This window comes from Numenius arquata, chromosome 7, assembly GCF_964106895.1.
Source record: "Numenius arquata chromosome 7, bNumArq3.hap1.1, whole genome shotgun sequence".
Taxonomy (NCBI): Eukaryota; Metazoa; Chordata; class Aves; order Charadriiformes; family Scolopacidae; genus Numenius; species Numenius arquata.
The window spans coordinates 4,296,244-4,318,356 of record NC_133582.1 but is presented as its reverse complement, the minus strand read 5'-3'; the positions used below and the strand labels follow the sequence as shown (position 1 = coordinate 4,318,356).

General features: G+C 40.2%; 1 protein-coding gene across 1 annotated transcript in view; it reads left to right on the top strand.

Moving 5' to 3' along the window:
• The window catches only part of ME1 (malic enzyme 1), a 161,844-nt gene that overhangs the window by 80,642 nt on the left and 59,089 nt on the right, over nt 1–22,113 (top strand). The window contains exon 6 of the mRNA XM_074150187.1: nt 8,678–8,781. Within this exon, the coding sequence (XP_074006288.1) occupies nt 8,678–8,781 (104 nt within the window). The remainder of the gene's footprint in view (nt 1–8,677; nt 8,782–22,113) is intronic.

Sequence of the window (22,113 nt, the reverse complement as noted above, 5' to 3'; positions counted from 1 at the left end):
GTACTATATAGGCAGCTGTGGGTACTATTTTGGCCCTTCTTAAATATTATTTTTTGACCACCCTCTGTGATGTATTACACGCAATTTCTGCTGGACCATCAAGTAGGGTCCAGCGCATCCTTCCTCATGTTTTTTGAGAGCGATAACTTTGAAAGTTTGGTTGTGAGACTCTTATTTCTGTAGCTTCCAGTTCTCGTTATCCATCAGTTGTATTTCAAAACGTAGCATGGAGGGTATTGTTAAATGTTCCTTGATGGTGGCAGGACATGCAGATTGAGATTTTGGCCGTGTAGCTGCTGGGGTTCACGAAGAAGAAATGATAGTTGTTGACTGTGTGGGGGCTGTTGAAAGTCAGTTGTGTAGAGAGCTTAAGGGTTAGTCTAAGCCTTTTCTGGAATTCAGTAATTTATTTTTTTTTTTTATACAAAAATAGATGTCAGGGACTTTAGGAGATTTCTTGTTAGGTGGTCTGAAAATTATATGAATAAAATACAAGAGAATTCTCAGATTTCTTTGCTTTCTGATTATTATTTGCATGTTAAAATATTAATGATTACATGCAGCACGATCTGCTGAAGTCCTAAACGATGTCGGATTCTTCAGGACTATTGTTTTCTCAATAGGCAAATGATTAAGTTTTTCAAGAAATGCCACTGGCATGCAGACAACCATTTGTTTTCAGTTTTACTGTATAAAAGAATTATGCATCCTAAAATTGAGTCTGATGAAATGTTGCTCCAAAACCATGGTTCTGAGTGTCTTCCAAGCTCCAACTCAAATTACAGGCATTTGCGGAATTGGCATCGTCCCTATCCCTGCAGACAGATGTTAACATCAGGAGAGTTCTCTGAGACTGTTAAACACAATGCAGAGTATTTATCTTGCTGTTTATTTTATTATTCTTAAAATACACAATGAATTATGCCTCTCTGATCTCCTGACGAGCTCTGCTAGACACGGTTCTGGCAGTGGACCCGATGGTGTGTGCAAGCCTGAATTAGCACAGCGGTACCGCCTTATTGTGGTGATGCTCTTTTGTTGCTAAATCATTTGTAACCTCCTGAGGAAGAGGCAGAAAGAAAGCAGTATTGAATGGGACTAATGTGTTATGTCTCAGGAAGAGAGAAAAATTTGTGGGGAGAGGAGCAGGCTGTTGTCTGAGCTCTGTTAGTGGGAAACTGCACTTTCCAGGGCTTGTTGGAATTGCCAAGAATGGACTTTTCCCATGGCTGGTTGGGACTAGTGACTTTTCCTGAGGGCTTGGGCATCCATCAGCTGCTCTTGACTTTATCCTGTTACATGAGAGATGAGGGATTTTTTCTCTCACTTCATTTATAAAGCTCTTTTGAAAGATAATTGTCAAGCTGAGGAACTGGGAGAGTTTTTTAGCTTAGTAGCACAACCAGAAAATAAGCATTGAAATAAACCCTGTGACTGTTTGTGTGCAATCACATATTTCTGTCTATGGAGAAAAAGACAGGTTAGACAGTCAGATGATGATGTTGAGGAAGAAGAGCTAGAAAACCTCGGTGAGCTTTACTTCAATTTATCTATAATAAGGATAGATGAACAATAAATAAGGATAAAATAAAAATTTCAAGGATGTTTTGTGCTGGCTCTCCCTACAAAACTTTGAGGCATCTGTTGGGAGATGTAAAGTCAGAATTTTTTAAGAGTTTTGCAGTAAAGAAAAAACCAAATTATTGAAGTGTGTTTCTGTAGATATCTTGCTTCTTGCCACTTAGTGCTTATCCCCAGAATGCAGCTGCCTCTGTATTCCATCCATAGGGACAGTGCCCTGGTTGTACAAAGCACGCCATTATCTTCAGATTGGCACATCACACAGAAAACAGATCATTCCATACTCTTTCTTTTGTATAAATGAAGGAAATTCCAAGATTAGAAATCTTTTCCCCTCCCCCTTCTTTCTAGCAATCAAGTGCCTTATTAATGACTTGCTTGTCATAGCTGCTATTTGGTGTAGAAGTTAAATGTATATTTAAAAGACAGACCTTGTACACAAGCCTGCTACTAGAAAAGCAACTCTAGTGTTATAAACAAGGACTGTATGAATTTTAGTGTTGAAGCTAACATTCAGTTCACAGAAGATGTTGGCATAATTGTGTGTTTACAATTGAAAAACGATTAGTTTTTCATTTTTCTGTTACGAAAAATTGTCAAAGTAACTTTCTCTCTTTGAAGGCGGGGTCTTTTTTTAATGAAAAGTTGAAAGGGAGGCCAGCCTATAGTTAAAATTTCCCTCTTTGAATTTGGAGTAAATACTCCCAAGGCATCAGCATTCCTCAGCGGGTGATAACTGGGACTTGAGGGCAGTTGACTTGCCCTGGGCTTCCAACCCTCGAGGTGTTTGCCTGAACGACTCCTGACTCAGGGGAGTTACTGGCCACAGTCCGCTGCGATTCAGGAGAGCTCAAAGGGTCTCACTGGAATCACTACTTGTAGGGTCTGAGATAATTGGCTTTCATCAGGTATTTTTCCACTCCAGCCCAACTTGGACAATGGGATATTCTGGTACTTTCCACCAGCTGTGCAAGTCCAGAACTTGCTAAATGTGCAAGTTCTGGTATCACCTCTCTTTGGGCCATGATCCAGTTAGAGATGTACTGGGTGGTCAGGGAGCGATGGTCCCAAGCGATGGGGAGAAGCAGGAGCCCATCATGTGAAGGGAGTGCCTTAATACTCTGCCCCTTTATCTTCGGCAATTCATGCCTGACTTCTCCTGGGTTGGTGTGCGGCCCAGGGATGGGGAATCGCACCAAGGGTTGAGGAGGGAGCCGCACCACCACAGCCAGGGAACGAGTTGGACTTCCCGAGACAGCCGCTCTGGTACCCATGAGAAGGGAAGGAGGGATGCAGGCGGAGGGATGGTGCCCACTCGGCTCGCAGCCGGCCCTTCTTCGGTGCCACATACACACGCCGGATGCAGCCCACGGAATGTCCTTGGCACAGCCTGGCTTTGTGCAGCCTCTTGCCAGGGGACAGGCTGTGGTAACTTCATGGCCTGTTACAAGTTTCCTTCATGAAGCATTCTTTCCACCCATTAAAGTGATTTTTATTTTGTTGTTAAATTAAAGTTCGCTGGAGCTGACAGTTTTTCAGCTGGTTAAAGCTGTCCGCACGCGTGGGAAATAACTGGAATAGAAGCAACAAGAGTTCGGTGTGCAGTCAAAGCTACAACTGGTAACTCCTCAGCAGGTTAAAAAAATGGGTAATCTTCCTGAGAAGAAGGCAAGCGAAGGATGTAAAGGTCAAATTGACAGATAAACAACCTTATGAAAGGAAAGAACAAGTTGGATTGGATAAGTCGAGCCTCTCTTTAATCAGAAATAACTGAAAACATCTGGTGTAGCCGGTGCAAAACTATAGGATCACTGTGCACGTATGGAAGAGAACACATTCTGTCTCTTTTTTAGAACAATCCTAAATTATTTTAAGCAGAATTTGAAATACTGTAACTTCTTTTCTGTTACATTAGGATATTGCTTCATTAGAGTATTAATGAATACTTATATTTTAAACTGTCTCAAAAATGCATAATATTCTTTGCTCTTATTTATTTTCCACAGAAATTGTTCCCTTCAAGCACTTCATTTAAGATTGATGTCAAAGGAACTTTATGAATGCATTTTTCTTTTCAATTCTTGACTATCGCAGGTCTAGAATTTTGTCTGGACAGACAATGAACAGTTTTCAGTGATGTTTTTAGGGTTACAAATGGAAAAATGTTAATTATAGTACAACTGTTGTCTGCACACACAATATCTTTGTCATTCAAGTACTGGCAGCCACTTGGGTTTGGCAAGTCTAGCACAGTTGGGCTCAACTTTTTAAACTCATGTCCAATGTGTGGGATTTTTCCTCCTTTACTTCTATCTAGAATGAGCCGTCGTGATACCCACTTTTTGGCCTCCTATTTTGGGATCTTTTGTGACATTCTCTCTTATGGAGGATCCCCTGGAGGAAATTGAGCTGCAAAGAGAGGTGGTGCTCTGTACCTGCTTGGTGGGGATGTCTAGATAAAGTGCTAGCTGAGACTCCCAAAGATGAGGTCTCCTCCTTTTGGGGAGAAATAGAGGACAAGGCCCCTTTTTTTCTTGTGCAGGAGCCCCCTTGCAGTTTGCAAATGTGTTGACAAAGGTCTAGTCTTTAGATAGGAGGGACCATGATCTCTTCTTAGTATATATGTCGCGGGGTCGGTGTAGTTCAAAGAAAACAAAAATTTTAAAAAATCTTTAGCTCTCTGATTATGAAACTTCTTTTTGCAAAGTATTCTACACCCTCAAACCCAATTAGCATCAGTGTTACTCACAGCATTCAGCACATCCGAAATTCAGTTAGCAGTTGGAAACACAGAATCTGTTGCAGGTTTTAAGGCATCGCCCTGTATTTCAGACTTCAAAATAAGCTTATTCAAGGAAAAAAAGGGCTTCCTAGTCTACTGTAAATTGAAATCTTATACATTCTCCCTAATGCCATAAAAAATACTTTGCAGCTGTAAGTGGTTCTTGCAGGACAGAAAATTGTGATTCAGCATGTTAGTGCTTGCAAACCAAAAATTTAAATGAATGCAGATTGGTTACTGGGTAACTAGTATTGATAGAAGCTGAAGTTAAGTCCAAAATGTTGGTGTTGTTTCTGACTGCCTAACCCTTTTAATGGAAAAAGTTTCATATCGAGTGAAGTTTCAATCTTGTGGAACCAAGAAAAAAAAAGTTTGAAATGTCTGACTTCCCTGGAGAGCAGAAATGTCCCTGTGCTCACCAGCCCTTCCCCAGCCTGTGAAAACTGAGACAAGAAGTTTACAGAAAGAATTTACAGTGTATTAATATACGAAAATACTAACACTTGAAAAAGCAGGAGCATTCCCCTGTTTTTTTTGGTAACTGTGTGCCCTGATAGACCCATCATACTCTGAAAATATGTCTTTCTTTGTGGACTGTCTTTGTCCCAAAGCTTCTGATGTCCCATACGAATGTAGTTCTCCTTTAATTTTATAACTGTGGCTCTAACGCAAATCCTTGTAGAACTGCTGGAGGGTTATGGCACTTTAGTGCCACAGGGGAAATTGCTGCTCTGAAGCATTAGCCTACACCAAGCTCTTTCTTGGTGGCACTGAGGGGTTCTGGATGCTCTCTGCTGCCGTGGGCTCGGTATTCTTGCAGTTCTTCACCTCCAGTTTTCCATGAAGCTGTTTGCTAAAGGATATATCTGTTCCAAAGAAACGTCTCAGGGCCAAGTGTGAGAATAGATGACATTTCAGCATGTTTGTTCTCCACTGATGAAATATATAAGGGTGCAATTTTCTGTTTCTTGCTCGTTGGGCTTTTGTAGCTAAATTAGAGCCAGGTGCACAGCTCAAGCCTTGCTTGAACTTTGATGGTTTGCTGATCTCTTTACTATATAAGTGTGCACGAGTAAGGTGGTATAAATGGCTTGCCTTTTTCTTAAAACCCCAAAGGTCATTACAGTTTTAATACACTCAGGTGGTGCTTCAAAGAACTCTTTGTTATTTTACACAGCTAATTCTAAGTGGATCTACATGATATTTCCAGTACCAGAACCTCAATTAAACCCTTTATTCTTGTAAAACCTTATTACTATTAAAGCTTGAATGTACCACGTTGCTAAACCTGAATGTTTTAGAGCTCTTTTTCTTTTAGCCTTAGAGTGTTTCTAAAAATAGTCCAGCACCAGCTTTTTACAGTATCATTTAATACGCATATCAAACCCACTAAACTGAGAAAAGCAGAGTTATGTTTTGAAGAGAGATTCGATTTCCAAAAGAACAAAACCAAGTTTGAGCTTTGACAACAAGCTGGGGAACAAAAGCGACCCAAGTCACTGAGGAGAAGTACCTAATCATCATGTCAGCTTGACATACGCGATTGTAGGATGGGAACTTTCTTTTCACTAATCTCTTTTGAAAGCCGTGAAATAGTCGATAGCAAATGTTAATCTCTCAAGATGTGTGAACCCCCTACAAAAAAAAAAAAAAGACCCCAACCACCGTGGACCCGGTTTGCATGGTGTTGACCTGAATAAGGGGATAATGTGTTTAAGCAGCTTATTCATTCTTCAGTGCCCTTTGGAAAGGGAGAGGTCCCACAAAGGTTTGCCACTCGGGGCTCAGACGTGACCACTGTTCTTTTCACTTGTTGAATGTTTCATTCTTTTGTCTCCGCCCTGGGTTTCTCCATACGTTGTTCCAAACAGGACTATAAAGGAACTTTTTGGGGCTATTTCTTGTCGAACTGTAACGCTTGTGAAGCAGAATGCACTGAGCTGTAAAGGAATTTTGAACTCTGAGTATGTAGCTGGCCAAGCTTTTCATCAGAGATGTGTCGCTGAATTAATTGTCTTTGCTTGCGAGACTTCCCAGGCTGGAAGTTTAAATGTACCCCAGAAACATTGTATTCATGGTTTTAAATATTCCACATTAAATTTCGGCATCAAAGGCACGTGAATAAATTCATATAGTGGCCTTATAAAAGGAGCTGTTTCAGAGTTCTGAGTTTCAACATTGGCTATAGACTTAAATGCTCACAGACATTAAAGATGCAAAAGTGGCAAAGGGAGTAGAAGAGCCTGTTTCAAGGCAGACCCGTGGCTTCTTTAGCACTTTTTAAACAGCGTAACTGTGAATGCCTATTTCTCTTGAACTTTCACAGAATCACTGCCCGACATAAACTGGCTTCTTGAAGGAATCAGCGTGACTCAGTCTGGCTGCAAAGGGTTTTGCAAATGCGTCTTCAGAATTTAAAAAATAAAGGAGCCAAAAAGAAATATATAGATATTTTTTTTACTTCAGACGTCGTGTTACAAAATAAGAACATAGGCTGTTTTTTTTAATAAAAATCTTGCAGAAGTATGTTGAAAGAGCAATTAATTATGGGAGTTGGAAAGGGGATAAGTAACTTACACTGAGTTGGACCGTGGAGCGTGTGATATGCTTGCAGAGGACAAGCCTACTCGGGTGGAAATCCGTAGTAGTGGGATTTTAGAAATGGGATTACTGTTTGTGAGTCCTTCCACGATGCTCCTGACAGAGGCTCCTGCCACCTGGCAGTTCTGCTTTCCAGCCTTCCGTGCTCAGTCCGGTGGGAAGCACGAGGCAACTCCCAGGGGGTTTCCAAACTTGTCTTTAAGATTTCACATTGCTAAGCAGTTCGTTTGCAATTCATGTGAATATACCTCGCAGAGAAACAAAATTGTCCTTGGTTTGTCAGATTTTCCTGAGGTCATTTTAAATAACTAGGCAAACTGAAAATGGACATGAAAAAATAATCCCAGAAATAGTTCTTGACTACAAAATTGGAAGTGATTATATATATAAAAAAGAAGAGCATACAAAAGAGAAAATTACTTTGGAAGGTACCTGACATCAAGCACTTGCCAGTTTTTTCTTCAGTGTCTGGATTAGGGACATAATTTTGATTTTGTTGCTAGAATACCTAAAATAATGTAAATACATAGGTAAAATTATTTCAGCCAAAAAACATGCTACTTAAACATGAAGGCTACATGGAATTGGTGAAGGGAACAAATAGAATGCTTACAATATAATGACTTCACTTTCATTTACAAAAAAAATTCAATTTTGAGCTTTGTTTGTTCTCCAAATAGCTGAACTAACAAATTCTGAAAGTCTATAAGTAACGTACTAGAAATAGTTTGTTTTGAAACGCTGATGAATTTAGCTACAATTTTAGAAAAATCTGCTTTTTATCCTACTGAATTTTTGTACTGATTTTTTTAAACATTCTAATCTGAAATCTTTAATTTTTTATGGAAGTGGAGAGAAAAGTGAGGGAGAGCAAACGGCTCTGTCTGTACGTCTCCGTCAGGATGCTCCCAGGGGAGGCAGAACACCACCGAAGGCTTTAAGTTTCTTGCAGATTCAGATCGGTCTCCAACTGGGGCTTGTGGCCCAAAGGATTTTTCAGTTCTGATTTCAGAGGCTTGTGAAAAATAACAGCAGAGAGGGCCTTTATATGAGACTTCCCGGGAGAGCCAGTGAAAATGTTGAGACTGGGGAATTGCTGTAGCTGGAGTCAATTGTCAAAAGTGATTGCAAAACACTGTGAACACATTTAGTAATTTCCAATTTATAATTTGGAAATACATTAGACCAAACCAAGACCTTCTAGTAGCTTGGAAGGAAAAGGTCAAAGGCTTGGTTATGTTTTAGCATATTGAATTTTAGAAAGCAGCACATTTTCTGAATATCAGCTCATCAACACAGTTGAAATGATAGACTCTGGGAGAGATTTGTGAAACATGATGATTAAAGTAAAGAAAATGGCTTTTTTAAAATGTCAGAGCACTGTCAGGATGTAAAGGGAAAAAAGTACTCACTAAAGCTTTAAAAGATACTTTTGTAACCCGACTTCCCAGAATAAACTTTTACTTTTTCACTTGGAAACAATACACTTCCTTTGAGACCAGGGTATCTCTTTTCCTTGAAACAAAAGGGTATTTCTTTAATCTCTTTGTTGCACTTCTTCAGTCTTTATATAGTGGATAAATTGATATGTACTTCATATGCTTGGGTTAATCCTCAAACACTGTATTGTTGTCCCTGTCTTATTAACTCAGAGTGTACTAGTGTAACTTGCTCATGTAATAGTTAAAATGTTATTTTTTTTTTTTTTAACAGGCATTGCTGAAAGATCCTTTGTATATTGGGCTGAGACACAAGAGAATCAGAGGTCAAGCCTACGATGATCTTCTTGATGAATTCATGGAAGCTGTGACTTCGAGGTATGTGATATATCTGTGCTATTCATTGGTGAATTCCACTGTGAACTTCATCTTGGGAGAAAGAAAGGTCAGTAGTTATGAAAGGCAGACAGAGTTGTTAGGTTTCTGATCATTTTTATTTTGCACATAGTATTTTATAAGTTTATAACTCCCTGAAGTACTTGCCTTTAATATTGCAGTTTTATGAATTCACTGCACGAGTGGTAAAACTCATCTTGAGATGAGGGAATTAGTTTTTCAAACTTCCTTTTTGAGATTTGGATCGTTAAGCATTTGCCTAATAATTTTCTATGCCTAGCGCTGTGTCTATGTGATTTTTCTCTGTCTGTGATTTCATATCTGAGATGTCAGCAGCCCGAAAGAAGCTATCATACTTGGCAACCCCTGCCTCTGCCCCACCAAAACCACAACAGGACTAAGCTTTCAATGTTTTGGATTTAAATGTCATGGTATGGATCTATACCAAGTCAGCTCTTTCTCTGGCTTCTTTTTTCCTGCACAGAAAGTAGTTAAATTTATTATTAGGCCATGATGAATAAAATAGTTCTTCTCACATGTCAAATAACATGTTTGCTCATATTTTCCTTGTTAAAATATTTGGAGTTCTAGCCCTGCGTTCAGTGTGTATACTGAAAATAGCCCAAGTGCCAGGATCCTTTGCAGAATGCGTTTTCTGCATCTGCATCCCAAAGCTGGGGCTGAGCTGTGGGACCTGGAAATACTTTCCAGCTCCTCAGTCTTTGCTTGTATCCCATCTGTGTTTTGTCTCCATGTTGAGACCTCACCTGGACGTGCACAACCTCTGTTCTTCCTGCTCTGGTTCCTGTGCAAAAGAAACTTGGGCAAGCAGGTAGGATTCATTTCCATGCCTGAAGCATGTGTTCCCTCATGTATTACTATACTCTTCCCCATCATCCCCAGTCGGCAGACACTCCCTTGTTCATAATGTTGCTATGGAAGTTGCTGGTTTGGCTTTAGCCTGTAATACATTTACTCCTCTTCTGAGTAGTCCCTTTCAGATAAAATTTATGCATTTTCACCTTCCTGACTGAAGGTTCAGAATATTAGAAATTGCTCTGTGGACCACGTTTTGAGAATCTCTAACTTAATGCATTCCCTAACTCACCCTTTCTTTAAAATGGACCACATTTCTTCATATATGAGGTTCAACAAGGCCAAGTGCGGATTCAGCAAGGGTCTTGCACTTGGGTCACAACAACCCCATGAACCCTACAGGCTTGGGGAAGAGTGGCTGGACCTGCCTGGTGGAAAAGGACCAGGCAGTGTTGGTCAGCAACTGGCTGAACATGAGCCAGCAGTGTGCCCAGGTGGCCAAGAAGGCCAACAGCATCCTGGCTTGTATCAGGAACAGTGTGGCCAGCAGGAGTAGGGCAGTGATCGTCCTCCTGTACTGGGCGCTGGTGAGGCCCCACCTCGAGTTCTGTGTCCAGTTTTAGGCCCCTTACTACAAGAAGGACATTGAGGTGCTGGAGCGGGTCCAGAGCAGGGCAATGAAGCCCTCAGTTCTATACTGAAGGAAATCATCAGAGTCAAGCAGAAGGTTATCTCAATAATGTTTGGAGGTCTGGTTGACATGCTCTTTTTACTTAAACATCTTTAAAACTATAATTTTGAGCAATTTTGAGCAATTTGTGTTTGCTTAACCTTCTGAAAGATCACTTCGTTCTCAGCTAAATCTGTCATGGTCTGCAATGGTGTCATTTATTCCACGTTTAAAGTGGAAATTACAAATTACGATTCAAACTTTGCGTGGTTTACTTGCGGATTGTTTTGGCTGTAGTGTGACTTCTCTATGGATTACGATGCTAATTTGCTAAGGTGAAGGGGAAAGTGATGTAGTCAAGTCAAAATCAAATCTGTTTGCTCAATGATGTCATATGTTCCTAAATTCAAATTTGTGTTTAGCGTGCCGCTGGCAGACCCCCCACTTGCAGCTGGTTCTGGTGTGGTGGGTCTGAGTATTGCTTTATTGGGTATGACTTTCCCTTGCCAGCCATTGTGGTGATCTAGGTAACTGTATACTTTGGTTAAGTGCTAGTTATCTTTTCCTTGTGAAAGTTTCTCGTATGTTTTTCCTCTTTTCTTACCCTTCTGCTGGCTGTTTCACAGAGGGAGTATTTGCTTTGCTGATCTCAGATGCATGTTTGGTCTGTTACATTTTAGATTAGTCATATTTATTATGAGTTACTGCCACGGTACTCCAGAAGAGGCTTTCTTATTTAGCATTTCCCAATCAGTTGTGAGAATGGGCGAAGTTCTGGGGAAATCTGTTGTCGTATTTTCAGTACCGCAGAGTATTCCTCTCCAAGGCATGCATAACAATGAGCATCACAAAGCACAAGGCTATCATGTATTTTTAATAAGCCAAAACTAAAGACAGGCTTTTAAGGCGGTGACAAGTATTTTCAAGAGTTGGAAAACTATGCTAAATGCCTGTTTTAGATATTTTCACCTTCATAATTCTCCAGAGAAGCCAAATTCTAATGGAAGTGAGAGCCAGGTTTTAGCAGCACTGCCTGGGAACAAGCAGGAGTGGGCAGCGGTACGGGGAAGTGCACGTTGTACAGGCTGGTCATTGGCTTCCAGGGAAACTTCGTAGACATGCACATCACCTTGATTGATTGATTGCTAAATTTTGAAAATCTAGATTTTTTATAAGCTGATGCAGCATCATTTATAGTGTTTCGTGTTGAAACATCACCTTTATACAGTAAATGTCGTGATGTGTAATAAAGGAAATGTTTTATAAAAAAGTGTGTCATATGAAGGTATAGTTTCATCAACTTTCCTCTTCTCAGCCTCCACTGCTATTCACCCCAAAAAAGTTCTTCTTATGAAATGAAATTATTTATGAAAGACTAAGGATTTTTAAAAAAACCCCCAACTTAAAATGTCCATTACTAAAAGATTCTGGTACAGTATCCAGTGTTCTGTCATGGCAGCATGGAACTGGAACAATGTGATTTTTCCCAGATGTGGGAAGGCAGAAACATATGGAAAGTATCTGGATTTCTGTTGACATAAATCCAGTGAACAGCTTTTATTTATTTACGCATGCATATACACTTATCTGTTTATTTGTTTATTACTAGTGCCAGCAGCTGCCCTCTCTGAGGGCAGGTGCTATAATTTCTCTGGACGTTACCAGGTGTTTCTTACTTTTGTGTTGGTGTGGTCATTTAGTGGAATGGGAATATTCTACATAGAAGGAATGTTTTATAACATGAGAAAAAATAGACAGTTATCTCCATCACTGAAGAACGTAAATCAGACTGGAATTCAGGAATGTTTGTTAAGTTTCTGCCCTATGGAGAAATGGGCCATAAAACATTTTATACAGAAAAGCAGATTTTTCCAAATGACAAGTTGTTCTTCAATATCTATGTTTACAGAGGAATCTCTGAGAGGAGGGATTGCTAAACAAGACTTTGGTAGCTGGGGTCGATTCACCAAGGCTTCCTGCGTAACCAGAAGAAATAAGTCTATCTTTTTATTCCAGTTCCTATGTCTTCCCTAGGATGATGCAAAGAGAAATATATCAATGGCCAAGAGATATTAACGTACAACAGTGAAGGGATTATGGAAACAGTTGGGGGGGGAAATATTTTGCCCCTGTACTCAGCACTGGTGAGGCCACACCTGGAGTATTGTGTCCAGTTTTGGGCACCTCAATACAAGAGAGATATCGAGGTGCTGGAGCGAGTGCAGAGGAGGGCAACGAAGCTGGTGAAGGGCCTGGAAAACAAATCATATGAAGAGCGGTTGAAGGAGCTGGGACTGTTTAGTATGAGGAAGAGGAGGCTGAGGGGAGACCTCATCACTCTCTACAACTACTTGAAAGGACACTGTAGAGAGGTTGGTGCTGTCTCTTTGCACAGGTAATTAATGACAGAACAAGAGGGAATGGCGTCAAGCTCCAGCAGGGTAGGTTTAGACTGAACATTAGGAAAGAATTTTTCACAGAAAGAGTGGTCGGGCATTGGAACAGGCTGCCCAGGGAGGTGGTTGAGTCACCATCCCTGGATGTGTTTAAGAGATGTTTAGATGTGGTGTTGGGGGATATGATATAGGGGAGAACTTTGTAGTGTAGGGTAGATGGTTGGACTCGATGATCCCAAGGGTCTCTTCCAACCTGGATGATTCTATGATTCTATGATTCTATGTAGAACAGGGATGGAACAAGAAATGAGGGGAAGAGGAAAAAAGCACCTTTTTAATACCAGGGTCTTGACTTTCCTTGTCTGATGCAAAATGTAGATTTAAAGATCCTGGAAAATTTTTCCTTATTTTGAAGGAGACTTCCTTTTCACAAATGTGGTAAAGAGAAATCCACCTTGAACCCCTCCAAAAAAGGCCAGAGTAGGGAGGAACAGCATCCTACCAGCTCGCTTTCTGCTGCAGACCATCCCCAGTAGAAGACCCTGCACACTGGAGAGGGGCAATACTGACTCGCACCTCTCGTCTCTGAACAGCTATGAAACTTTTAGAAAATGGAAAGAATCTGCTGTAATTTCTGTAGATTATTTCCTTACCCACCAACCGCAACCCCAAAGGGTTGGGCAGAATTATTATTCTGTTATAAGCTAAACCCCATGGATTTGTGATGTGTAAAAGCAACCTTGTATCACTGAGATTATCTTTCTGTGCGTGTGTGATGGTGAATTTTCAGTTTCACTTCAAGATGCAAATAATAGTGGTGGACCCTTGAAAAGTAACATCATGTGTCATTCATGTTCTCTTCCGTAATCGTATTTTAATTAAATCCTTCCCCACTCTCTTTATATGCTGCGCTTTTCTCAAGTTTGTGAGCTATAAACCAAGCTGCTGACAATTGTAATTCAGTATGTTCTGGGCTAAATTACCATGATGTAGTCATTATTCCTCATTTGCCTGATTACATTACTTGCAGATGGTAGCAGGGTTTCATTTCACATCATGTGTTACTTTAAAACAGTGTTTTATGGTAAGTATGGTTTATCTAACTTTGAGAACAGCTATAAGAGCTATATATCCACAAAACAAAAATACACAAATGTTTTAGTAGATGTTTTCATTTAGTAGATTACATTGGAATATAGTGCATTTTGTGAATAATTTAATTAATTCAAACAGCCCTTCCTTTTGGCAAGAGAACATACTGGCAAGTCAACATAAAAGGTGCCTATAGCATCTATAAGGAAGTGGTTGGACCACACAATGGTTCTGACAGTAAGTTCGGGCACAGATTGTGCGTACAAGAACATCGGTGCCTCTGTCCTCTTCTGCACCATGGTGGTGCAAGACCAAGACTTGTGTCATACCTCTACGTTCCCATGTTGTTCAAGTTAAAGGGGCTGTCGGAAAGTGTGTGGGAAGAAATACTGCTGCACGAACTCCCTCCTACGGCAAACTTGTGAAGATCTTTCTGTTTAGAGATTTTGTCCCTCGGTGGGACTTAGGCCCTTTGAGGCAATTTTTCAAGTCTATGACTACCTGTTCCTTTCACCATTCAGTGAACATTTTCTTCCTAGTGAAGATCACTGTGGACAGCAGGAAAGGAGAAAGGTGAGTCCTTAGGCAGAAGCCCATACACTGCCTTGACTCCAGTGACAATTGCTCTTTGAACCTACCCTGTTCCTTCCTGAGGAACTGTGGTTACATCTGAGGTCCATTTCCAGTCATTGATGGGTTTGTGTTCTTCCTGAAACTGCCTGGTCCCAGAGCTCAGGTTTCCTTGCCTACTTAAGACTCCCAGGTGGACTTTGCTTTTATACTGACAGGGTAAAACCATTCAGGAGGATACTTAGGTTGTTTGCCTATTAAAAAAGGTCCTAAAACTCAAAAACATTGTGGTTTTAAAAGAGTGACTATTTGCTTTGGGTAGTGGAGAGTGTTGTGGAAGAAGACAACTCAGTTTGATAAGCAGTGTTTATTTTTTGTCCTAGTTCAAGCTGCTGTGATGGCTTGCCTGAAAAAAATCTTCAAATTTGGTGATTAACCATGACGACTTGTAACGACTATCACTTGCAACATTTAAATTCTCAACAGATGATGTCACCTCTAGGAAGTTTGTTAAGGAGCTCTGAAACCTTCCCTGGTCTGTGGTGCTTAGTGGGGTATCCTGTTTGGAATCGTCCTTGCTTGCCTATGTAGGGGAAGAAGTAATTTAGCCGTACTGTTTTTTGAGATGGGACGCTTCTGTGCACGTTTGCTGCTCCTTCAGTTGCCGAATCTAGGGAACTCTGAGATGGAGGGAAGAAGACTGGGTAGAAGGAATCTACTTCTGTATATTTTATTAGGTAAGGGGGAGCAGGTTAATTAATTCATCCTTAGTATGAATATTCCTTATAAACAATATGTCACAGAAAGAAGAATGTAGGCAAGTAATCTTTCTTTTTGTTATTTGGTGCCTTGCACCCCTCTTCTTCCCTTTCCTGCTGGTTCATTTGGTGGTACGGTTCTTTAGGTTCAATGTGGCGGTGGTGGTTTGATTCTCCTGGGCAAAATCAGCCCACGCTGACCTCCTGCAGCACAAAATCTGAATTCTCCTTCCTTCTTTTGAAACCTCAGTTTAAACCTGTCCTCTGTTTTGCCATAATCTGTATTTCCAGAGTTTTGTGTCTTGCTTTTTCTAACACCAAAATCTCCCATGAAATTTTGTGCTGCTTCTTCTCTCTGAACTCAGAACTGCAGAAACATGTGACTCGTGACTATTTTATCTACTTTCACATTTTGCCTTACAATTAATTTGTACTTTCATTACCTGGAACATGAAAACAGATGGGAGGTGTTGATGGATTGATTAAGTTGCCCCAGCTGACTTAAGAAAATGTATATATCTTACTTCTGGTATGATGCTTTCTATCTATCCTTCTCAATAGCTTTTGTTTCCATTCCATCTCTGGCCTGTTAATTTTACAGCTTGACACAATGGAGATCAGCTTGATTAAGATTTGTTTTGTTTGCCTCTATTGTCTAAATAGCCAATAACAACACGTTTTGCCTAAAAATAGGACTCTTGTCACAGGAGAAGCACGCAAATATTCTGTGTGGAAGCTCTCAGTCCTCTTCCATCAATGTCCTTGGCAAGGGAAGGGCCTATGTGAAACCACACTCAGCTCTCTCAGCGACATAAACTGTTCTGGTTCATCATTCCCTTGCTTTTGCATACTCTTGAAAAGTGCTGACAGCCTGCCAGAGCAGTAAGGAATAAATATAAGCGTTCCTCCATCTGAGTTTAGGTGAGAGTCAAAACAGCAGCAGCAGTGGACGCAGAAGGATGCAGGAGCTGGATCTGGATCTGCTCTCCTGCTTTGGGGTAGAAAAGGCCCCAGTAGCCATTCCAGTTTCTGAAGATTCACCTTATTGGCAAAGTGGGAATCAAGGCCAAGTCGCATTAGGTTTTTTCATTTCATGTGTGATCTGAATCTTCTATAATGCGATTATGAGGTCTTTCTGTAATGGTATTTTCTGCTGCCAAACAATCTGGTTAGTTGCTCAGATGATATAAGTCTGTACTGTTGTGCTGCCTAATGCCCAAGCTTCGAGCCTTTGGCAGCGGAAGCTCGGGGAGATTTGCAGTTGCAAGTATTAGAGTGGGTTTTTCTACCTTTAAATAAACCAAAAGTAAAATAAAACTATCCTAATGAATAGTATTCCAGTTGTAAAATCTGGCATGAAAAAGATAGGAAAAAAAAAAATATAAATTTCAGACCAGTCTTACTTGCATGTGAGCTCTGCATTTGTTCATGGCATCGTCTTTTACTAGGCTTTGCCTAGAACCTCACTCGACTCATTTTCCAGAGTGGGCAGAGCAGAAGGAGTCGCTTGAAGACTTGGAGTTACACTGGCAGCTGTGCCTATGGAGGACAAGCTTTTGGGGATTTTGTGACTGGTAACTTTTGACAGCTTTGAAGAATTCTGCATATTCATTTTGTGATTCATTTGAGAACTCGTTCTATCTAGGAAAAAGAAAAATCAGTGCCGCAGGCCAAGTTAAATTATATCTGTTTGCTGGAAATGTTACAAATACACGCTTTACAAACTTTTCAGACACAGTAAGTGGCATAAGGCGAAGTGAATCTGTCCGTGAAGCAAAATCTCAGCAGGATAGACAGACCCTAACCACATCAAGTTTATTTGTAGAGAGTCCTATTATTGTTTGTAATGTGAGACCTTAGAGAAATTCTTAGCAAAGATCAGCAGAGGAGCCTTGAAGAAATAAAATCTCATTCATCCCTTAAAGAAAACAAAAAGTAATGAGATCCTCAAACAGTACTAAAGGGGAAGGGTATTGTTTTGTTTTTGTGGGACAAGATAGGGAGAGTGGGGGAACATTTTTAGTATTTTTAATATGCCTCTTGTACCAAAACTGATTTTGGAGCTCAGAATTGGATGTATCCATGTTCTAATAACACTCAGCTATGTCCCAGACTTGCTGCAGTCATTCAAAACCCAACAAATGAAGAACACGCTGTTCTCAGCCTTTTCTTCTCCAGACTATTTTAAGGGATTTTTCAAATGGAAAAGGCCTGGGTAATCTCAGTTACTTTCCTTCCTCTTTTATAGTTCCAGCAAATGGTGGGCAGGATTCTCAACAGAAGTTAGCTGGTGGAACCGTATGGTAAACGGAGTGAATGTTGATTTATTTGAATAATTTGTGTGAGTGTAATATTTTAACAAGGTTTATACTGTTGTTACAGAAGTATAGTAGTTTTCCAGGCTGTCAGAAGCAGCAGCTCCTTAATTTATTTTTTTCCTTTGGAAACTCTAATAAAGTAAAATATGAAATTTTTGGCTGCTGTTCACATCAGAACGCAAGAAGATATCTGTCCCTCTTATCCCACCTCTGTCTGTCTCCCATTACAAGTCAAGAATTATTTCTACCTAGATTTCAACTTTCGGGAAAACTTCCATTCGCTGTCAGTCTGGCTCATAAGATTGGGTACCTTGGTGCTTCATCCCTCCCTGGTCCCTTAAACCTGCCAGACAGCGACACTGTGGTGCTTTACTCGGAATGCAGAATCATCACAGAATGGTTTGGATTGGAAGAGACCTTAAAGACCATCCAGTTCCAACCCCCTGCCATGGGCAGGGACACCTCTCACCAGACCAGGTTGCTCAAAGCCCCATCCAGCCTGGCCTTGAACCCCTCCAGGGATGGGGCAGCCACAGCTTCTCTGGGCAACCTGTTCCAGCATCTCACCACCCTCAATATATGATATAGAAATCATGGGAAAAGGAGGCTTCTGTTCCTGAAGGACTCTCTTTGCTGCTCTAACTCTTGATCCTTTTCTATATTTTCGAAGTAACGTATTACTGAACTTGTAAGTTATAATGCATTAGAGCATCCCACCCCAACTGCACCTGCTCCCACCTGAGATTCCTGATCTGCGGCACCCGTGGGTGCCTCTGCTGCAGCTCTGGTGCAGGACACCAGCCACAGTGGTGGACTTTGGTGGCCTGAGATTTGCTGGTAAAATAAAGCCCAGCTGTGGGAGGGCAGACGGCAGCAGGTACGGCCGAGGTCAGTTAGCGCTGTCCTCATGAACTGACCTAGATGTCCTACCCTGCCCAAACCAGTCCTGCCCTGCATGAGAGGGCCTGGACCAAGGGCCATGGTCATCTCCCACCTAGGAAAAACTCTCCTTTCCCTGCACCCTCTGAGGCTTATGTGCCAGTTACAAGAAGTTTTTAACATCTGGCTTGTTGACCACCCTGGGTAGACGACGTAGATCAAACCGTTGGCAGTCTGAATTTCCTGATGGATAGTGCGTGTCTGCTCATATCAAGTATTGATTTCAGTCTCAGCTGCATTTCTTACCTTGCACCTCATGGCTCACTGTCTGAGCTGTAGTGACATTAGGCAAACAACTGTACTCCCAGATTAAAAAAACCACAGTATTCCCAGAATTTAATTATCCATGCTCCTTGAGATTGTTGTGAGGCAGAGCACTCGCTGGGATCAAGGACTCTCAAACAAGTTTTTGTACAGTCTTCCCAGGAAATAGTGATGGAAACTTCAGTGGTTTCCCTGTCCATCCTAGGATCTGCAGTAGCGATCCGTATGTCCTCACATAGCAATATTGCCTACTAAAGTGTGGTCAGACGGCACTTCTGAAAATCAGGATACTTTTCTTTTGGTGCTTTAACTGTGGATTTAAATGCTGACTTCCAAAGTGGAAGTATTTGACCTTATCCTGAGATTATGGCCATATTAGTCTTTCAGCTGTGCAAACTTTGTGGTATGAACTGTCTGCCAGCAATTTGGGAAAGCACGTCAGAAGTGATTTCTGGAGTTGTATACCTTATCAGTGTCAGTAAACACTATCCATTTAAAAATAACATAGAGCACCCTAAATGAAATACCTTCTATGTCAGAACATCCTACTTACAGACTTTTTTCTGCATCTTTTCAGTATGATAAACATGTCCATTGTCTGTTACTGCATTCTCCACCAGTCTGGCCTCTTTATAGTCCTTAAAGCTGTTGCAGAGTAAAATCTTTCCCCTTTTATACATGGAAACTAGAGCATTATATGACAAAATTGGATTTAGGTGTCCCTGGAGGTATTTAAAAGATGGGTTGACATAGGGCTTAGTGACATGGGTTGGTGATGGTTTTTATCAGTTAGGCTGATGGTTGGACTCGATGATCTGAAAGGTCCCTTCCAACCTAGACAATTCTATGATTCTTAGACATAATCCAGTTGCCTAAACACAGAGGTCCAGTGTCATACCATATCTGGCCTCCAGCTGCTTGGTTGTCACACATGTCCTGGGGTCATATCTGCCAGCTCTGTGTGGGTGTTGTGGATGCCCTGACGTGTCTCAGATGGCACCAAGTTCCTGTGTTTGAGCATCTCTATCAAGCCCCATTGTCTACCTGTATCTCCAGGTCTCCAGGTGCTTGAATGCTTTCAAACACTGTCTCTGAGTGACCTTCCTAGTGCTGCACAGGTAGACTACAGCAAATAGGGGAGAACCCTAAATATCCCTTGGAGTATCCTTCCACCTATACAGGTGTCCCTGACCAACTTCACATATGGATATAGTTTTGGTAAAATCGTAGGTTGCATGCAGGTTTTGTGCTTGACTTGTTTTGAATGCTTAAAATTGGCACTCAATTAATTCTGCAGTCTCTCTATACCAGTTTCATGCCAATGAGGCATACTGAGAGTTTGCTTAATTGAAGGGAGTTAAAGAATGCTGCTTTTAATTGCAAGATCATGCAACTGGTTTATTTTACCGATTCACTGTCCTTTTTATTTAATCTAGAGGTAAGGAGACAGTATTTGGTATCTGCAGAATTTTTGACACTTTTTGGAAATTCCAGATCCACATCTTATTTCTGCATTAGCAATCACTACTGTTTATACACCACTGTAAAAAATATTAGCCAGGAAATGGCTGAAAAAGGCAATACGACACTTCAGACCCACTGCCATATGTAAGTGCAGTTAACTGAGACTTCATGGACGCCCACGGTGGTGTCAGTGCTAACAACGTCTGAATAAATCATGTAAAATCTGTTTAGCTAATGTGTTTGTTTAATTGCAAAATTACAGAAGTTCTTTGCAATTTTATAAGTGAGTTTATTTGAATTTACTGGATTTCTGGAGTTGCAAAGGATGCTGATTGTGTCCCCAGAAACAGATAATAGTTGTCTGGTAGGTCATCTTTATGTAACTTGGGGCATATACGAGAGAAAAAAGGAACACATTTTGAAAAATAGAATGGGGTTTCAGTGATTCAAAGATCTTTTTCTCCTAATCCTTTACTCTTTTAGATCTTGCTGATTATTAGGGGGAACAATTCCTACTGCTCTCCGTGCATTGGCTCTTGCAGAAGGAAATTCTTTACTGTTTTATCTCCAGCACAGCATTACTTTGATATTTCTCTTTCTAAAAATGGGATTTAGCTTAGTACAAAACCAGAAAGTTATCTGTTTCAAACATTATACTTTGGAAACGGCGAGAAAAGTATCACTTAATTGGCTAACTTTATTTCAGAATTTGGTGGATTTTTACCATCAAAGTTAATCATTCATCTACTTGCTGGTCTGTAGCAAGCCTCAATGGCTACTGGAAAGAGATTGCTGGCAGGGTTTGCTGAAAATGAACTATGCAGATTTTAATAAAAAATGAGTTAAATACTGCTAGAAAAAGGCAAACCTTCTTTCTAGAATCATAGAAGATATTATTTCTGCAAATATTTAGTTAAATGATACTGTAAATTCATTTTATTATAAATGCTTTGGGATTAATTCCTACTGCTAAAAGTAAATTCTTTCTCTTTTTTCTCTTTTTTTTTTTTTTTTAAAGACCTAAATGGAATAGATATTTGGAATCATCGCCCTTGCTTGGGATAGAGCTCTGATCTAGAAAACATGCACAGGAGTTATTTTTCCTTTTATGAAACATGTGAATAGGAGCAAGCTTATTTGTGTCTGTTAGATAAACTGGAATGTTGTAATGATAGTTATTAATATACTGCAAATCTGAAAGTATATTCAGAAGAAATGCAGGAAAAATAGTGCTCTTCTAATAAGCCATCAGCTGCCACATATAATTAAGTTTATATTGGATTAATTTTAGGTTCTGTAGAAGCTTTGAAAATTTTTAACCAGCTTATTTTTTGCCTCAGTGTCATCTGGATTTGTAGTTCCATACTTAAGGATAGAAAACACTTGTGTAAGTCTGTGAAATACGACAGTTCTCACAGTGATCTCGTATTTTACATGCTTTAACAAACTATGAGAATATTCAAATTTAGCAATAATATTTAAGTCCACTTACATATACTTTGGTCCTGCAACAATAACATTAATGGATTTTATTTATTTAATTTTTTTCTTAGCTTCCTTTAGAAGGTACAGAATAGAAAGCCTGCCTTGTTAGAGGTTTTTCCATTTATCAGCCCTGGAGTCATCTGAAAAGCTATGGAGTCCAATTCTGTCACTGGGCATAATAGTCCAGACCTTTAGAGATCTTTTTACAGTAGTGAATTTTTATTAAAAGGGCTTTGATTAATCTTTTCTTCTGAAAAAATTGAAAAAAAATTGAAAAACCCCTAATTAAAGCATTGATCCTCCACATTTATACCAGCTGATTTAAGAATGTCATAACAGTTACAAAGAAGTGCTCTATTAAATCTGTTAATGATTCTAAATTTGTATAAAAAAAAAGTTATTTTTTTTCAGGTTAAACCAGACTACACAGTGTTAGGATTGTTTTCTTTTCTTTGCCAGGAAGGTATAGAAGCTGTAAATTATATATGGAAAATATTTTTTAAAGAACAGTGTTTTCAGGATCAGAGAACAGAGTGCAGCTG